The sequence below is a fragment of the Boleophthalmus pectinirostris genome, unplaced genomic scaffold (genome assembly GCF_026225935.1).
Source record: "Boleophthalmus pectinirostris isolate CB_2022bp ecotype Guang Dong unplaced genomic scaffold, ASM2622593v1 HiC_scaffold_16, whole genome shotgun sequence".
NCBI classification, from domain to species: Eukaryota; Metazoa; Chordata; class Actinopteri; order Gobiiformes; family Gobiidae; genus Boleophthalmus; species Boleophthalmus pectinirostris.
Genome location: NW_026571095.1, coordinates 7819869 through 7838536, shown reverse-complemented (window position 1 = coordinate 7838536; position 18668 = coordinate 7819869). Strand labels below are relative to the sequence as shown.

General features: G+C 37.7%; 1 protein-coding gene across 1 annotated transcript in view; it reads left to right on the top strand.

The window, feature by feature from the left end:
• The window catches only part of tep1 (telomerase-associated protein 1), a 52208-nt gene that overhangs the window by 11743 nt on the left and 21797 nt on the right, over positions 1 to 18668 (top strand). Inside the window, 18 exon segments of the mRNA XM_055151506.1 lie at positions 976 to 1050; positions 1131 to 1255; positions 3217 to 3374; positions 3901 to 4010; positions 4114 to 4192; positions 4760 to 4955; positions 5241 to 5384; positions 5386 to 5515; positions 6104 to 6256; positions 6815 to 6898; positions 12017 to 12138; positions 12959 to 13024; positions 13577 to 13720; positions 14694 to 14985; positions 15674 to 15792; positions 16199 to 16312; positions 16404 to 16521; positions 17315 to 17503. Of these exon segments, the coding sequence (XP_055007481.1) occupies positions 976 to 1050; positions 1131 to 1255; positions 3217 to 3374; positions 3901 to 4010; positions 4114 to 4192; positions 4760 to 4955; positions 5241 to 5384; positions 5386 to 5515; positions 6104 to 6256; positions 6815 to 6898; positions 12017 to 12138; positions 12959 to 13024; positions 13577 to 13720; positions 14694 to 14985; positions 15674 to 15792; positions 16199 to 16312; positions 16404 to 16521; positions 17315 to 17503 (2418 nt within the window).

Here is an 18668-nt window from a genome sequence, read left to right as displayed (position 1 = left end):
TATGGGCTCGTTTCTGGCTCCATTGACCTCGGTTCCAATTCAATTTCTATTGACAAAATTTTATCGTAAACTGGTGCTGTCAGAGTCCTTATTTTTGACAAATGTTCATATTAACTCTACATGATCCTTGTGCTATTTTCTCCGTAAATTAATTCCTATTCTTAATATGGAATTAAATTAGCTCCGATAACCGCAACCTCAGTGAACTTTGTTTGACTGGAGTCAAATGCTGTGGGTGACACAACACTCATTTAAAACACTTCCTTATACAGTTTTTGGCAGGGGTCTCCAAATTGAATCAATCTGAATCAAAATTAAGGTTCAGTTACTCTTTCTAATTGCGTGAAGAATCCCTCAGTCGTTCAGGTAGAATCCATGGCAAGGAGAAATTCAGTTTGTCGACTGGACAAAAGTTAATTTGGTTGAAGACGTTTTGCAGCTCATCCAAGCAAGAAGCTGCGTCTTCAGTTCAGGACTGACTAACTTTTGTCCAGTCGACAAACTGAATTTCTCCATGCCATTTCTAATTGCCACTAATATGTTTGGAAGTTTTTAAAGGTCCTATTTTACACAAAATGGACTCTTGAGAGCTTTGAGACCTGTTAAAATGTTTCCTCCTCAAAGACATACCTGGAGTTGTGTTTTCTGTTAGAGAGAAGTCTAAATATACTTGTGTGTTAAAACGTGTGAATGGAACAGAACACAACTCCTTGTATGTTTTGATGGAAGACTTCAAAGGAAGAAATTTTGTGTTAAATGGCAATGATTAAAACTACTGTTTTGTTTATGCTCTTGAAATCAATACTGACAGACATTTTTATCTTGCTATTGCAAAGTAAAATATGTAATGTAGAATTTCAATAATACGTGAAAATCATGAAGGATCAGTATAAGGAAAGAAAAAGCCCAGACCTGAGATCCACAAAAGCAGATTTTCACTTTTCGCATTAACGTGTTTTTTTTCTACTTTATTAGCAGAATCCTTCGGAACGAGAGCTGACACGCTGGGCAAACCTGGTCAGAACAGAACCAGCTGTGATCCGAAAACTTGTACGGCCACACACTTTGTTACATTCCGAATGTGCTTCAATTAAAATCCATTCTAATGTTTTATAATTGTGTTTTTTCAGATGATGGGCAGTCCCAAAAAACAGGTGGTGGATAAAAAACAGAGTGAGTTTAGTTTGAAGAAAATGATCAAAAGACTTCACATTAAAGAACCAGCCGAATATGTGATGGCCATTTTGGGACGCAAGTAAGATCCTTATAACACATCTCAAATCTGTCGTAATAATGCAGAAGGCCCATAGTTGGGCTGAGCTGAAGGGAATTCTCAGGTGGAGTTTGCTATGTAACTGTGAGATTGCAGATTTGTTGACCTGGTTTATGGTTATGATAGTAAAACTGGCACAAAGCTCAAAGTTCGTTGTTGGTGTAAAATTATTATGTGAAAATTATTATTATTTTACTAATGCTTTTTTTTTTTGCTTAAAAGATAACACAGATCTCTATATCCATTTGAAAATATGATCTGAAATTTACAACGTGAACTCACTCAATTCCCTTTAGTTCTTCTTCGTGGTAGTATTCAATCTTAAAGTTGCAATGTGTAACTTTCTTGGCTTCACGGAGATATTTTTACTGCACCATGGAACGTTCCACACTGTGACATTAAACTTGTAACTTAATAAGTGTAAGACAGACAGGTGTTTGTTGCTAAAGATATCTTGAAAAGGTGCATTCTGACTGATCGTGTTACCTGCTTGTTTGATTTGAGATAGGAAGAATTTTAATGCCAGGCTGTGGAACATTCTAAGGACAGCAATAACATGTCCATAGATACAAGCTAAGTTAACCCTACATCAGAAAAGTTACATAGCCTTCCTTTAATTATTAACATACAACATACAATCTGCAGGTGAATTCACACTTGCACATTCACCACAAAAAAAAGAAATTAAACGCTAAAGACCACCACACACTTCAGGAGAATTTGCTCGATTTTGGCGGTAATTTGCTTCTCTCTGAGTTCGAGGAGGCGTGACCCGACTTTGTGTCTTCGTATGTGATTATGAAGCCGCTGCGCTCCTCGTGTGTGGTGTCAGAGTGACTCTGAGATCATAACCAACAAACAGCAGTGCCAGTAAAACAGAGCGCAGCGGCTTCATAATCACATACGAAGACACAAAGTCGGGTCACGCCTCCTCGAACTCAGAGAGAAGCGAATCACTGCCAAAATCGAGCAAATTCTCCTGAAGTGTGTGGTGGTCTTCGTATGTGATTATGAAGCCACTGCTCTCCTCATGTGCATGGTGTCAGTGTGACTCTGAGCTGCTCTGTCAGATCATAACCAACAAACAGCAGCAACGCTACGCCAACAGCCAGTAAAACAGAGCGTCAGGTACAGATGGAGTGACGGACACAGAGATGCAACATACAAACTTGGGATATAGCGCAAATAATGAGAAGACTTTATTCTTCACCGCTCTTAAAGATTTAACCTGCAGCATCTCATCCACATTATTCTTAGAAACTGTTCTCCTCAAATAATGACATCAGCTCCACATAACCGTGCTGTTACTCCAGTTTGACGCATTCTTTAAAAGTAAAAAGGCGAGACTAGTTCCTCATGTGTGTCTGTTTACATCGAATGAGGTGAAGCTGCAGATGAGCGACTCTGCTTCCTGTGGAGTTTATTGCGAATGTTTTATACATTAACAATCATGTATCTGAAGTATTGCACCACTTTTCACAAATGATAATAACACAGTTTTGTCTTGCATCTAAACTAAAAGTGCAGTGCTTTGATCTTTTGAACACTTAAGATTCTCAAAGCAAGTGGTTTTACTCTAGACAGGAAACAGTTGACTCGATCGAGCACATAACTTTATATCCTGTGGTCCGTAGACATATAACGCTGCAATCTTTGCAATCTTTGCAATTGGAGATTTTAACTCTCATAAGATTTTTCTCGTGTCTGTGGTGTGCACTTTTTGTCACATATTTAAAAATTATTTAAGACCGAAAAAATGCTGTAGTGTGTGATGGCCTTAACCCAGACCTAAACCTGAAATTAAACCTGAAACTAAACCTGGACTAGATCAGGACTAAACCAGGTCTACATCAGGATTAAACTGGGCTCAGACCAGGAACAAACAGCTCAAGTGTGAACAAACTCTTAATTATCTAATGCAGTAATTCTTATATCACCCATAGGTACCCTTCTGATGCGAAGATGTTCACTCGCAGTGGGATTAAAGGGACGTGGGACCGAGACAGAGCCGGGAAAAGGATGAAACTTAAAGAACCAGAAACCTGGGAGCGCCTGCTGTGTCAGGAGGGAAACAAGGCCGCTACATGGGAGAAACTCATAGGTACTGTTTCAATCTATATTTTACAAAATGTGACAATAAACACCTTTTAGTCATGTTATAGTTATAGTTTTCTCTTCTCATTTACCTTTTTGAAGTTGTATTTAGAGTGATTTATGCATTTTTGAGTCATCTTTATTCTCAAGAAGTCATTGCTCCAATCTACCTCCATTTTCACCACCACTGGTACTCGCCCACTGCTCTGTATTTACTTCCTTCTCAAATTGTATTTTTAAAACTGGTGATACACGTAGGAGTCAGCAGCATCGCAAAGTCATTTTCGTGTAAATGAAAAAAATCTGCCACTCGCTAGCGTCATCTGCAGCTATCCACAGGAGGTGCCAAGTCTACGTGGTGATGACTTTTGGGCACCACAATTGAGACCACAATGGAAATCAGCACACTTGTTGTTTTAGATTAATATTGTGATTTAAAATTTCCAAAATATACCCTAATGACCCATAGAGTATATTATAACGGCAGTCACAAGCACAATATGTCTTTTTAAAATTCCTAATTTTTTCTACAGACAACAACTCTCTTCCTTTTATGGCGATGCTGAGAAACCTGAGAAACATGATCACGACCGGAATAAGTGAAGCCCACCACAGACAGATACTCGGCAAACTCACCAATAAGGTCAGAATAGTACCTTATTATACTACCATTATGGGCATTAGCATATTTGGTTGTCTTTAATTGTTTCTTGCGTGAATAGAGACAAATGTTCTTGTTTTTACAGAAAGCTGTGATTCAGAGTCGTCAGTTTCCCATTCGGTTCCTTGCAGCTTATAAAGTCATCTTGGAGCTGCAGACTTTAGGTGAGACTAACATATAACATATATAATAAATACTTAATGTAATGTTTTCGGAAGATGATACAAATGTGCAAAACTTGATTTCTAGAGTAAGGAAAATATCTAGAGACAGACAGAAAACCCCATGCAGAATATACTGTTTACTATATGTAGTAGAGTTGTCAAACGTATAAAAAAAATCTGATACTAATACTTATTTGAGCAGGTATCGATACTAAAAAAAAAGTCACATTGATAGGACAAAAATGAACCTTTCCTGACTGTCTATAAAATGATCTTGAGCTGTATCTGAAAAAGAATAAGAGCACATAGACTAGTACCTTATACACCTATGGACCATTATGGAACCTACCTGGACCACTGAGGGATTACACAGATATAAGGCCACATGGGAATAGAAAATAAAGTATGATGATTTAATGTTGAAAATCACATTCTATTGTCTAATTTTTTTTTTGTTTTTTTTCATCATGGTATCTGAATCACTATTAAGTATAGAGTCTATTCCTTAGTATTGAAATCAAGTTTAAAATGAGCACTTTACACAATAAACCCATTCTCTCCTTGTAGCCACAGCTACAGCTGAGGCCGTTCCATCGAGACAGAACATCCTAAAAGAAGTCCTTAAGAAGATTCCTAAAAGTATGAGGTTTAAGAATCAGGAGTGGGACAAGAGCCCAAAGAGCCGTCTGCGCTGTACTTTGTCTGTACCTCTGGTCTACAGACTCTACAAGACCAAGAGGGCCCAGCTGCTGTCTGCCGCCAGGTACCAGTACTGGGATTTTCTGATTTCTGTTCTAATCTTATTTCCTCATCACAAACAGACCTGGAGTTATGTTTTGTGTCATTCATATGTTTATGATGTAGACAGATGTAGATGTAGACAGAATAAAATAAAGGGTCACTCAAACATGTGTGAATGAAAAAAAAACAACTCCATGTATGTTTTTGGTGTAGTAACAACATTATAACATGGCTTAAAGCTCACAAGAGTAAATTTTGCATAATATATCCCCTTTTTAAATGTTATGTTTTCTGTGTGTCCTCACAGTAAGAAGACATACTCTGTGGCGTTACTGCAACGTTACCGCAGCGCCCTGGAGAAGGCAGTTCAGATCTCTGCTCGTTACAACATCCCCCCTCTACCCGGGAAAACTGTGGTCCTCCTCAACCCAGACATGCATTACCCCTGCTCCCCCCCAAGACTTTTGCCTCCCCCCAGACCCCAACGCGCTCCAGAGAGAGGAGGGAGAGGAGGAAGAGATGAGAGCTCGAAGAAAGAGGCGTGGGAGAGAACAGACTCCAGACGATTCACTCTCCCCAACTGTGAGTGATACAATCAATCTATAGTTTGAAGGTCCTATATCACAGAAAACTTAGTTTTAAGCCATGTTATAATGTTGTTTCCTCCTAAAAAAGAGACCTGGAGTTGTGTTTTGTTTCATTCACACATGTTTGAGTAACACTTGATTATTTGTCTGTCTACATCTCCAAAGTTCAGAATGCTCTGTTCCACCTTATGGTGTCATGAACCAGTAGTTTTCAAGTTAACAGTTTATTTTTACTTTTATTCCAGTGCTGAAATTATCAAACTGTTGAAGGTGGATGGAGTTTAAAAGCACAGTGTAGCACTTCCTGTATTCCCACATGACATCAGAAGGTAGACCAGTGTGATTTGTGTTTGAGAGAAGAACTAAATATGCAGGTTTTGTGTGTTAAACATGTATGATTGAAACAGAATACATGTCCAGGCCTGTTTGTGATGACAAAGCAGCATTATAACAAAGGTCAGAAAACAGCATCATATGGGCCTTACTTAATCTTATTTCACAGAATACCCCCAAAGTTCTAGGGACCCACAGCAATCTCTGGAGCTTGATCATTTATTTTACGTCATCTGTCTTCTTCCTGCAGCTTTTGGAGATGGGGGCGCTGTTGTCTCTGATGATCGGAAGCAGTGCAGAGGACTTCAGTTTGGTCCTTACCACCTTCGACGGATGGAGACCAGTCAAACTGGAGTCGGATGTCTTGCTCGAAAATATACGAGTCATCACCAACAGAGTCAAGGTCTGTGAACATTTAATATAAGCTGTACCAGCCAGGGTTGTTCAGAAGGGAAATGGTAGGGATGGAACGGTATCCAAATCTCTCAGTATGATATAAGGTTGTTCTGATACAGATACTGGTATCGGCAAAAGCTCCGATATGAGACCAAATCACCGATCCGATACCACTCTGTATTTTTGTGAATGAGGATCCCTAGATATGAGCAGCCTCTGTTGACTCTGTGACCAATGCTATCGTTAATGCTCAGAGCAGGTGTCATACCCTCCACCAAAAATGTTACACAGTACACCTTTAAAATCTCCATTGGTTTAACATTAAAGTCACTGAAAATTCAATGATTCCTGGCTGCACAATCCTGAGCTCTGTATTGGGGTGAAAGTGGCTTGGGTATTGGGTAGAGCCATTGTCCTCCAACCCAGAGATCAACGGTCTAATCCTGTTCAGGGCAGTACTGTATTTATATCCTTGGGCAAGACACTTATGAATGTGTAGGATGTTGCATGTTTTAAAATTTTATAAGGATTTTAATCATGATTTCCTGACCTTTTATTGTTGTAGCAACTGAAAGATATGCATATTCATGAAGAAAGAGAAGAAGACAAGAAGAAGTCAGGAACCTTCAGTTTGTCAGAGCAAAACAGGGTAAATTTTTGACCTAGATTATATTTATTTATAATATCTAGTATATTTTTTTTGCCTTCTACCTTGTTAAAATGTTGTTCCCTCTTCAAAACCTTCCCACGCATGTTTGAGTAATTTAGCGATCTCTCCCAGGCCCTATTCAAATTCTCATTGCAGTTAGCTGTAAGATTCTGTCCAAGGTTCATCCTACAAGCTGATGACAATTCCCCATAAATATACAAAAACATGATACAAAATAATACAATACAACTTCACAAACCTGATGCGATGTGCAGTTGTTTTTATTACTGGGATGCATACTCATTGGTTGTGATAGCACTCTGAAGTTGGAGTGACTTTGCATGGAGAGCAAAGGGAGGGGAGACGCAGAGCATCAAAAATGAAAATGAAATTTATAAAACAATATAATTCATAGTTTTTGCTAAAGATCACATTTCAGAACAATGACATGGGTTAAAATTATTGTTAAATTTATTAACACTTTTAGTATGTATAGTATGTCGTTTATTTTGCTATATCTTTTTCAAATTAACTTTTTATTGAAAAAGGAGATTACATTTTGCAGTGTGTAAAATTAAATCACATGTTCCTGCTCTTACAAATCTTTTAAAACATATACAAACTCAGAACAGGTTGGGGAGCCAGGGAACCTCTTTCACAATTTAACAAAATATTGCAACTGTGAGGTAGTGTTATATGAAGTCTGATCTCACTGACTTTACATATTCTGTCCACCTAGTCCATATCTTGTAAAAAGAGTCCAGCTGCACTTTCAGTAAAAATGAAATCTTTTCCATCATGTACATCTCTTGCACAATGTCAATCCAGTTCTCAATTGTTGGTCGCTCAGGTTTAAGCCATTTCCTTGTTATTGCCTTTTTACTTGCTGCCAGTAGAATATAGAGTAATCTTATTTGTGTTGCTAAAGCCGTCTAACACTAAGTTACCAAGGTACAAAGTTATAAATGACAGGGGGAAAACACATGAAAAAACACCCTGCAGATGTTGATGAATCTCTGACCAGTATTCTTGGATGACCCCACATTCCCAAAAAATATGGAAGTGATTAGCCCCATCATTCCCACATCTCCAGCAGGCATCACCTATTCCTTGGTGTCTCTTTTGTACTCGTGTAATGAAAAATCTCATTAGGTTTTTCCAACAAAATTCACGCCATGTATTTGACCCTGTTGAGATCCACTGGAAACTTTCCCTCTCTTTCCCACTTTTCTTTGATATAATATGTGCTCCCCTCCTTACCCAACAGGATGCCATTATACAATTTTGAAACTATTTTTGTGGGAGATGATGATTTTATTAGCGACATAAATATTTGTAAGAAAACCTGAGGGAATTGTAATTTTCTGAGTGAAGTAGTGCCTTATTTGCAGGTACCTGAAGAAATCCTCAGAGCGCAGTCCATGCTTCTGTTTTAAAGTGTCAAAAGCCTGGAATGCCCCCTTGTGGACAAATGATTTATAATCAGTTAATCCTTTTGAAATCCAAACTTTGAACCTATCATCATATTTATTGGGGGTAAACTCAGAATCGTATGCACACCATCTTAAAATGTGCGAGTCCCTCTCTAGATGACATAATTTAAGGGTTTCATTCCAGGCCATAATCATCGTATTTAATAAGTGGTCATCTTGTATATTAATTTTACCCTGCAGTTTTGTATCTGCAGTTAGAGCTTTCAATGGTATCCCCTCAATTGATTTCCTCCCCAGATCTTTCCATCCCGCCCCGTAAGCAGGAGAGCACATGCACACAAGAGGCCTCAGTTGGGCAGCATAGAAATATTCCCTTAAGCATGGAAGGTTCCTACCACCTTTATCTTTCTTTAACTGTAAGGTTTTATACTTAATTCTAGCTTTTTACCTTTCCATATGTACCTTGATATCATCTTATCCCATTCTGCAAACTGTTTATGTAGTATAGTAAATGGCAGACACTGAAACAGATATAGCATTCGAGGAAGAACATTCATTCTGATAGAGTCGATCCTCGAATGTAAATCCAGAAATGGTATAGTATTCCATCTTTGTATATCCGTGTGCAATTTAATGTTAAGAGGTCCATAATTTACTTCATACATCTTAGTGAAATCTGTATGTAGTACAATTCCTAAATATTTAATACAATCTGCATCCCATTTCCATTTATAATCATTTTTAATATTTTGAGGTGGGTCATAATTTAAAGTTAATATCCGAGTCTTGTTTACGTTAATTTTGTACCCTGAAAAAGCACCGTATTCTTCAAGTGTTCTGATCACTATGGGTAGGGTCTGCGTTGGGTGAGATATGGTCAATAATAAATCATCAGCAAATAACGCCAGTTTTTGCTCCTCTCCTGCAACTGTTACCCCTTTGATATCTTTTCTTTGCCTTATCCATTGACCAAGTGGTTCAATATACAAAGCAAATAATAGTGCGGACATATTACAACCCTGTCTAGTCCCTCTTTCTAGAGCAATTGGCTCAGTAAGGTCCCCATTAATTTTAATTCTAGCGGTCGGTTTGTTGTATAACCCTGAAATTGTCTCAATTATTGATTTATGAAAGCCAAACTTGCCAAGTACTTTGTACAAGAAGGTCCACCTCACTGAGTCAAACGCTTTTTCAGCATCAAGGCTGATCACTAATGTCTCCTGCTTTTGTTGAACGACCTGCTGCATTATGTGCAGAACTCTTCTGATGCTGTCCCGTGTTTGTCTTTGTTTGATAAACCCGGTTTGATCTTTATGGATCAACTGTGGCAGGATCGTTTCCAATCGCTTTGATATTATTGATGTGAATAATTTGTAGTCAATGTTTAAAACACTAATTGGGCGGTAATTACTACACTCTAGTCTATCCTTTCCCTCCTTAGGTATAATGGAAATTATTGCTTCATTCCAAGATTTTGGTATTTCTTTCCTCTCCATCACCCAATTAAAAGTCTTCAATAAGGTTGGAATCAAGTGATCCTCCATTGTTTTGTACCACTCTGGCCCATAACCATCCGCTCCCGCCATCTTTCCTCTTTTCAGTCTCCTAATTGCTAAATGAATTTCTTCTTTAGTTATTGCAGCAAGAAGTTTCTTATTTTGTTCTTCTGACAAGGTTGGTAAATCTAATTGGGTCAAGAATGTATCAATCTGCCCACCATTATTTGAGCAAATTTGAGAGTAAAGATTTTTATAATAGTATTGAAAACATTGCTGAATTTTCTCCTGTTCAGTTTCTAATTTGTTATTTAAGGGATTTTTTATTTTATGTATTGTTCTCTCTGCTTGTTGTTTCTTCAGTATATAAGATAGACGTTTTAGAGATCTCCCACCTGATTCATAGTACTGTTGTTTTGTAAAAACAAGCTTTTTCTGTACCGCCAACGTATTGATATCATCAATTTCTTTTTTCAATTTTATAATTTCAGATTTAATTTCGTTTTTCATAGTTTTAGAGTGCACACGCTGAAGTTTTAACAATTTGTTTTCCAAGCATACAAGTTTGTATTGGTTGGTTTTCTTTTGATAAGAGGAGATACTTATAATTCTACCTCTCATTACTGCCTTAAGAGTATCCCAAAGAATCACTGGGGAGACCTCATCATTGTCATTATGCACAAGGTACTCCTCTAACGCATCTTTTAGATCTTCTTTAATATTTGGGTAGTTAAGAATATTACTGTTTAGCCTCCAAAAAGTAAATATTTTCTTACTTGCTAAGCAAACATTCACATAGACTGGGTTATGGTCAGAGATTGTACAGGGCCCAATTTCACTGGTTTTGACTCGGAGGAGGTCATTTTTGAACATAAAAAAATAATCTAGACGAGAATAGATGTTATGGGGGTGTGAATAGTGAGTATACTCCCTCCTGGATGGATTATTATCTCTCCATACATCAATTATTCCAATTTCTTCCATAAGATGTAGCATCTTTTTCCCTATCTTTTTAGTGTGACCTTTCCCATTTGAAGAGTCAAGTGAACCATTTAACACAATGTTGAAATCTCCCCCACATATTAAGATTCCCTGACTTTTAATAGTAATTAGTTCAAAAACATGTTTATAAAGGGACCAATCGCTACCAGGAGGGACATACACATTGACAAGAGTTACAAGGGTATCTTCAATCTTTCCTGTTATCAGGACATATCTGCCTTCCTTGTCTTTGTGCTCTGATATATGCTCATAGTTCAGTACCCCGGATATCAGAATCGCCACTCCTCTCCGGCGCCCTGAACCATGAGAAGAATAAAACACATGCTTGAAACCCAGTTTGTTCAATTTGGAATGTTCCTCATCTGAGAGATGCGTCTCCTGCATCAATGCAATTTCTACTTTATCTCTTTTGAGTTTAGACAGTGCTTTCCATCTTTTAACTGGACTATGCAAGCCATTAATATTGATTCTAACAAGTTTTATACATTTGTCAAACATGGTGTTATTCCATTAGTTACATCATACATATGTTCCCTGCTCCCCATAATAACAATTGAACTATATTTTGCTATATCTTAATATTTGTAAAGTTTCGTGATCAATGTACATTAGCAACCCCGTATTTTTTGAAACTATGTAATGAATAAGGGTGGGTTAATATAAGTTTTCTTCTTCCCACTCCTTTTCAAGAAATATGCTCTCCTGTTGTTTACAATATATATGCTGTAAATTCCCTAGTATAACTGTTAGCTCAATAATTGTTTATTTAGTTCAGGCATTCTTAGGCAGCTCAGGAGTCCTTGGAAGCACCATGGTAACGCTGTTGTGTGTCCCAGTACATTGCATACAGTCTACAGTCCTAGCTGTCTCCAATAATATTTGTAGTATGTATTTGATTATTTTTTTCTCTCTTGACACAAACTCAAAATAAAAACAAGTCAATCAGTCAGTCAAAAATGTAACATGTTGATCTTAATATGTTACATGTTAGGAGTTAATAGACTTAGACTTAGAGAAATGTTATTGATCCACAAGGGAAACAACTTGGACACAGTAGCTCACACATCACATCATAATAACAAAGAGAAAAAAATATATAAATCGTGATAATGCACCGTAGAACGAAAATACCCCTTCTTTATAAAAAATTTTCAAAAACTTATATTAAAAGTTATATTTTGTTTCAGGTGGATAACATCATTGCAGTAAGCGACTCCTGGTTTAACAGTGACATTGAATGGGCCATGAGCAAGTACAGGAAAGACATCAACACCAAAGCCCTTCACATTAAAATACTCCTCAGCTCTAAGTAAATTATGATTTTTATGTTTAATTAAGTCATAGTTCATTGCTATAAAATATATTAAAGTGCTCTAGGTAACTTTTCTGGTGGGGGATTTGCCACTACCTGCTTGTTTCCATGGAGATGTTATTGCTTTGTCTGCTTTCCCCCTTAAAGGTCCTATATTGCACAAAATTGACTCTTGTGAGCTTCAAGCCATATTAGCATGTTGTTACCTCCTCAAAAATAGACCTGGAGTTGTGTTTTATTTCATTCGCACATGGATTATTAGTCTGTCAAAGATTAAAATGTTTGTTCCACCTTATGATGTCATGAAGCAGCCATTTTTGAGTTAGCAGCTACATTTTACATTTAGTCCGATGGATTTGGGAATTTTAGGGCTGAAATGAGCAAAATGTTTCTTGTATGGAGTTTAAAAACACAGTGGAGCACTTCCTGTATTACCACATGACATTGCAAGGTGGAGCAAAGTTTTTTTTTTGTTTTTTTTTTTCATTGCAGGGTTTGTGTGTTAAACATGTGTGAATGAAAGAAAACACAACTCCAGGTTTGTTTTTGATGAGAAACAACATTATAACAGATCAGAAGATAGTCCCCTATAAAATATTTATTTATAGCCAAGTTTACAGATCTGATCTGCAAAATTGGCCCAATTGAGTGAGTCACCTGCTTCTCTTCATAAAGAAACTTGCATTTAATATCTTACTGTGGAATATTCCAGCCAAAGCAATAATATCTCCATAGAGACAAGCAGGTGGGAGACCCTCCACCAGAAAAGTTACATAATGGAACTTTTAATAACTGCCAATTTCTGTGTTTGTTTTAGTAATGCTGAATACAACACAGATAGAAACTGTGTATTACTGACAGGATTCAGTGACCAAATACTCAGGTAAGTTTTTTTCTATGCATATTTTCACATATTAGGGTTGTCAGAAGTAGAAGAAAGACTGTGGTGGAATAATTTTGTATTTGCTTATTTTTTGTTAAGTGGCAATGAAAAGTCTGTGTTGTTTATCTTCAGGGATATAGAAAAACATGTTTTAATAAGACAAGATAAAATTATGATTGATCAGTATAAGGGAAAAAGAGCATTATGAAGAATATTATGGGACAAAACTAGGACTAAATCACGACTAAACTGGGACCAAACTAGATCTAAACTGGGACTAAACTCTGTTCACTTTCATCCTGGTTTAGTCCTGATGTAGACTTGGTTTGGTCCTGTTCTATTTCTAGTTTATTTATGGTGTAATACCAGATTCTACATTAGTCCCAATTTTGTTATGGTGCGTGTGCAAGTGTAAAAGCAGCCAGCAACAGGGCTACACCAGTATTTCTCCAAAACATAAATCAAACTGTATCCTAACTAAGTGACATTTTTCAGCATAAATATATTTGTAAATGTATTAAAGAAAATAATAACTTTTCTTTTTTTGACCAGGTTTGTAGCAGAGCGTGGTTCATCCCGACTGTTGGATCACGTGGAGCATTTGGACAAAGTTTACAATATTCCACCACCAGAGGGCGCTAAAGAGGCTCTGAGGGACAGTACTGCAGTGTCCATACCATCCAGTCCCAGCATGAGGTATATTGGTCACTGTTACATCAGAACAATGTGATTTCATGCATTATTCTGTCCCAAATTCAGGACAATACAGGAATACTCAAATGTGCATGAACCAAGTAACAAAGATGAATTTGCATAATAGACCTTTTTTAAAGCAGACCTATTATGCAGAATCATAAATTTAGAGCCTTTAACCATGTTGTAGTTGTTTTCTTTGACCATTTACACTCTCAAAGTTGTATTTGGAGTGATTTGTGCTTATTTTCAAGACGCCATTTTGCCGATCAACTCCTGTTTTCACCGTCCCCGGTACATGCCTACTGTGACGTACTTATTTTCTACTCCAATTTTATTTTCTGGTGATACACGTAGGATTCGGCTGTGTTGCATCATTTTGGTACAAATGGAAAAAAAAACACTGCCTGCTAATCGCTGCTAATTGCAGCTATCTATCAGAGGTGCCGACTTTTTGTTGTGATGACGTTTACAGTGACGTCAGCTCCCATTGGGCACCTCAGTTTTCTCACTCACAAGTCAGTGGATTTGTTTCTTTTATTAAGCTGTTTTAGAACAATATTGATTTCTATTTATTTATTATTCACAAAGCATATACAAACATTTAGAATAGTTCATACAAGTCTATGGAAGTCTTATAAAAGGGAACTCCCCAGAACCTACCTTAGCTTATAAAAGAGGCCCCAGACAAGTGATAATTTCATATTTTCCCATACATCACCCTACAGACTTGTACACTTTAGTTCATGCTTGTTGTTTTATGTTGGAGAGTAGGCAATGTTATGGGAATGAGTTGGAAGAATCTTACATTGTGTGTTTTTACTACATTATACATTACACATGCATGATGACAGATGAGCTTGACAACCTTGAAGATTATGATTCACGGGTGTCATAGATTTTAACTACACTGCAGACACAACCACAATAAGTCTTTAATACTACTTTCCTGTGTATTTCTGTGTTTGTCCTCTAGGTGGCGGGGCGTGCGTGTCTTCATCTCCTCCACGTTCAGGGACATGCACTCGGAGCGGGACCTCCTGGTTCGCTCGGTGTTCCCTGAGCTGAGGCGCAGGGCTGCTCCACACTGCCTCTACCTGCAGGAGGTGGAACTGCGCTGGGGCGTGACAGAGGAGGAGTCAGGCAGAACCGTAGAGCTCTGCCTGAACGAGGTGTGCCGCAGCCAGGTGATGGTGCTGCTTCTGGGGGAGAGGTACGGACTCACGCCCCCCAAACCTCAACTACCAGAGCTGCCACAGTACAGCTGGGTAAGTATCCACTGCACTGTACTGTACTGACAGTCTCACAGCTTTTACATGCAAAGCTTTTTGTTAAAGGGACCATATTACGCCATTTTCTGATCTGTGTTAGAATGTAGTTTCCTCATTACAAACAGACGTGGAGTTGTGTTTGTTTCATTCACACATTTAACACACAAACCCTGCAGATTTAGGCTTCTTCTCTCAAACAGAAAACACACTGTGATTTGATGTTGTAATACAAGAAGTTCTCCACTGTGTTTTAAACTTCATACATCTTCACTAGAATCATTTGAATGATTTCTGACCCGGGAATTACCAATCTCTACTGAATAACGGTAAAAGGTAGTTGTTAACATGAAAACTACCACTTCATGACAACTCAAGGTGGAACAGAGCATTTTGAGCTTTGAAGATGTATAACAAAAGTATTTCTCAGACATTTACGGCTCTGTCCACTTGAAGCACGTTGTCATGGAAATATGTTTGGCTATCAGCTGAAGGACTCACGTGGTGCGGTGCATGCGAGCAAGACGGACCCAACAAATCTTCTGTGATTTTGTTATAATACTTGTCCCTGCATTTGAAAAGAAAATGTCACTTTGGTTTAGAATTATATGAATGCATGCATAAACATGTTTTTGTGTATAAATACAGTTAAAAATTGAATCTACTAATGTTCCTTGTTTTGCTGCAGTTATCGTCCGCCCCTGAAGGCCTCTCTGTCACAGAGATGGAGATTCGACAGTTTGAGGCTCTTTATCCAAACGCTGCAGAGAGAATGTTCTGCTACTTTAGAGACCCCAACATCACCAAGTATGAACCTGTTTGTTAACTGTTACAGTGTAAATATGACAGATTATAACCTATACATATATATATATATATGTCATAATATATGTCATAATGTATCTGAATTTATTAGAGCTGTAGGCCTCGGTTAGTGGATTCATCAGTCAATGGTGTGTTAGTCGACCAAAATTCGTATTAGTCAACTTATATTAGATTAGTAGAAAAATAAATAAATGCAGAGGCTATACCAACATTGCTCTATGAAACTGCCAATGCAGTACTAAACTAGCATCGATCTAGGACTAGTATTACCAACCGGATCTGAGCCAGGACTGTCCCAGAATCAAACTAGGACCAAACCAGGAGGGTTTGGAGGGCCTGATCTGCACTCTTCATTGAACAGATAATAATGCTTTAGTTTCACTTTCAGATCGGTGCCTGTGGCCTGGAGAGGCGACTTCGCTCCTGAATCCAGAGAAGCAGAATCCAAAATGGCCGCCCTGAAGGATCGACTGAGGGAGAGTGCAGCCAGAGTCACTGAGGAGTAAGTTTAAAAATACATTTAAACAATGATTTTGAAATACATAATCAATAAAAAAAGAAACAATAATATATATAATCTATTTGTGTGTTAGTTATCCAAGTGAATGGGGAGGAGTTGTTGATGGAAAACCGTATTTGAAAAACCTGGAGTTTTTCCGTAAGACGGTCCTGGAGGAGTTATGGACTGCTGTGAAGGAGCAGTTCATTGAGGTAAATGTTTCTTTCACAATTTAGCTCATGAACGTTACTCTCTACTCTACCACCTCTGTCTGGAAATGAGTTAAGTACTAGAGTGGATACTTTTGATGCTGTTCGATTCTCTTGACAAATTCACTGTATTTATTGCTTTTTCTACAAATAACCCCCACTGCTTTTTTCTGTTAAAAAACACTGTGATACCTGGATCAGATTACTTTAGGGTGCACTGTGTAACTTTTCTGGTGAAGAGTCCGTCAAATGCTGTTATTAGTTTGCCTGGAATGTTTCACAGTATGGCATTAAACTTTTCTATCTTCGTGGAGATCAAATCAGACCTAGTTCCAGGTCAGATCTGTAGAGAGGCGACCTCGCTCACAGTCACAATGCCTGTTTGTCTAGGTATTTCTGAGCTATAAAACCACCTGTCATACCGTGGAACAATGACATATCCACAGAAACAACCAAGTGACAAACCCCCAACCAAAATGTTACCTTTAATTGTTAATCTACTAGTATGTTTGTTATATCTGTCCCTATTCAAATATACAGTAAATAAATAGTGTCTTTTTATTATCTCATTTTGTTTATTCTATGTGTTTTGCCCAATCTATTCAGAGTGTCTTTTAAAACTCAGTGATACAGTGGCACTTTGCACACTTTTTTATTTATTATTATTTCATTGTTGAATGTTTTTTCTTAATATTGTGTTGGTTTTATAAGAAAGCACGTTGGTCACCTTGAGTGTTGTAAAGGGCTCTATGAATAAAGTTTAATGGATTGATTCTTCCTGTCCTTGTATTTGCAGCCTGCAGACGAGTCCACGGTGTTGTCTGAAGAGTCTGAACAGGAAGCGCATCAGGAGCTTTTGTGTCGTCAGTTTTTCGGGCGATCCAAACTTCTCTCCTCTGCTGTGACTCTGGTAGAACGGGCTCAGACCAAAGGAGGGCTGCTGGTGCTGGAGGGAGGGGCCGGAGAGGGGAAAACCGTCTTCATGGTAACTTCTTTTATTTAGTATTTTAGTGTATTTGTAGTTTTAATGTTCTAGAACAGGGGTCTCCAACCTTTTTCCTCCAGTGAGGTCCTGTACAAAACAAAAATGCCAGAGAGCTACTTGTTTTAATGGTCACAAGAATCTGAATGCATAGAAAAGCCACTGTAAGCTTTAGATGCCTTAACTGCCTATAAAACATAAACCATTGTCGATTTATTAGTGCACAAACTCAGGCATTAAAATGACAGATTTACTATACAACGTCTCTCGATTAATGTTAAAACATTTTACAAAATATATTGGCTGCTGACCTCTCGCTGGACCCACTGACCTTTTGCTTGATATATTTTCTGAAAGTCTCTCTCATGATCAGTGCTTTCTGCTTCATTTTTTTCTGATGACTGCAAGAAAAATGATCACGATCTACTGTCTGAAACCTGAGACACCTACCATTGATCAGTTGGTATCAAAAATCAGACATATTTATACAATGGAACTGTTTACTGTTTGTTAACTACAGCTACATGGGCCAATTTTTGAAAAGAAGTAGAGTCCTATTACTGACTTTTTCAAATGAGACACTTATACCCTAACATGCCTTATTCTATTTAGGAAAAAAAAGTAAATATGTAAATTGTATGAAGGCCCAGTCTCAGGACACTGTTGATATGAACTGCCTTCTTATTTGTGGCAACAGAAGTAAAAAAAAAAAAAAAAAGACAGATTTACAATGGTAATTCTTCAACTTTTAGACATTCAGCACAATACGTAGAGTTTAGAAATCCCTTGGCAAGCTACTTTGAAAGAGGTAGAGAGCTACTGATAGATGCCGAGCTACAGGTTGGGGACCCAAGTTCTAGAATGTGATGATGCCATACTCCCAAATTGGGGGATAGGAGGGCAAGGGCCAAATTTCCCAATTGATTACATTGCGCTTTACAATAAAATATCCAAAAGGTAAATTCACCAATGTTGAAACGGGTATTTTCAACTAGTGACTAAACCCTAAAACTCATTTCTTCTTTCAACTGTATTCATTAATATTCCCATAGAATTAATAGTCCCATAGAATGCTGTTTTGAAGTTCGATACATGGTTGAAATAAACATGGACGATAATTGATAATATACTGAAACTAATTCATACCACTGACTGACACAATGATGTA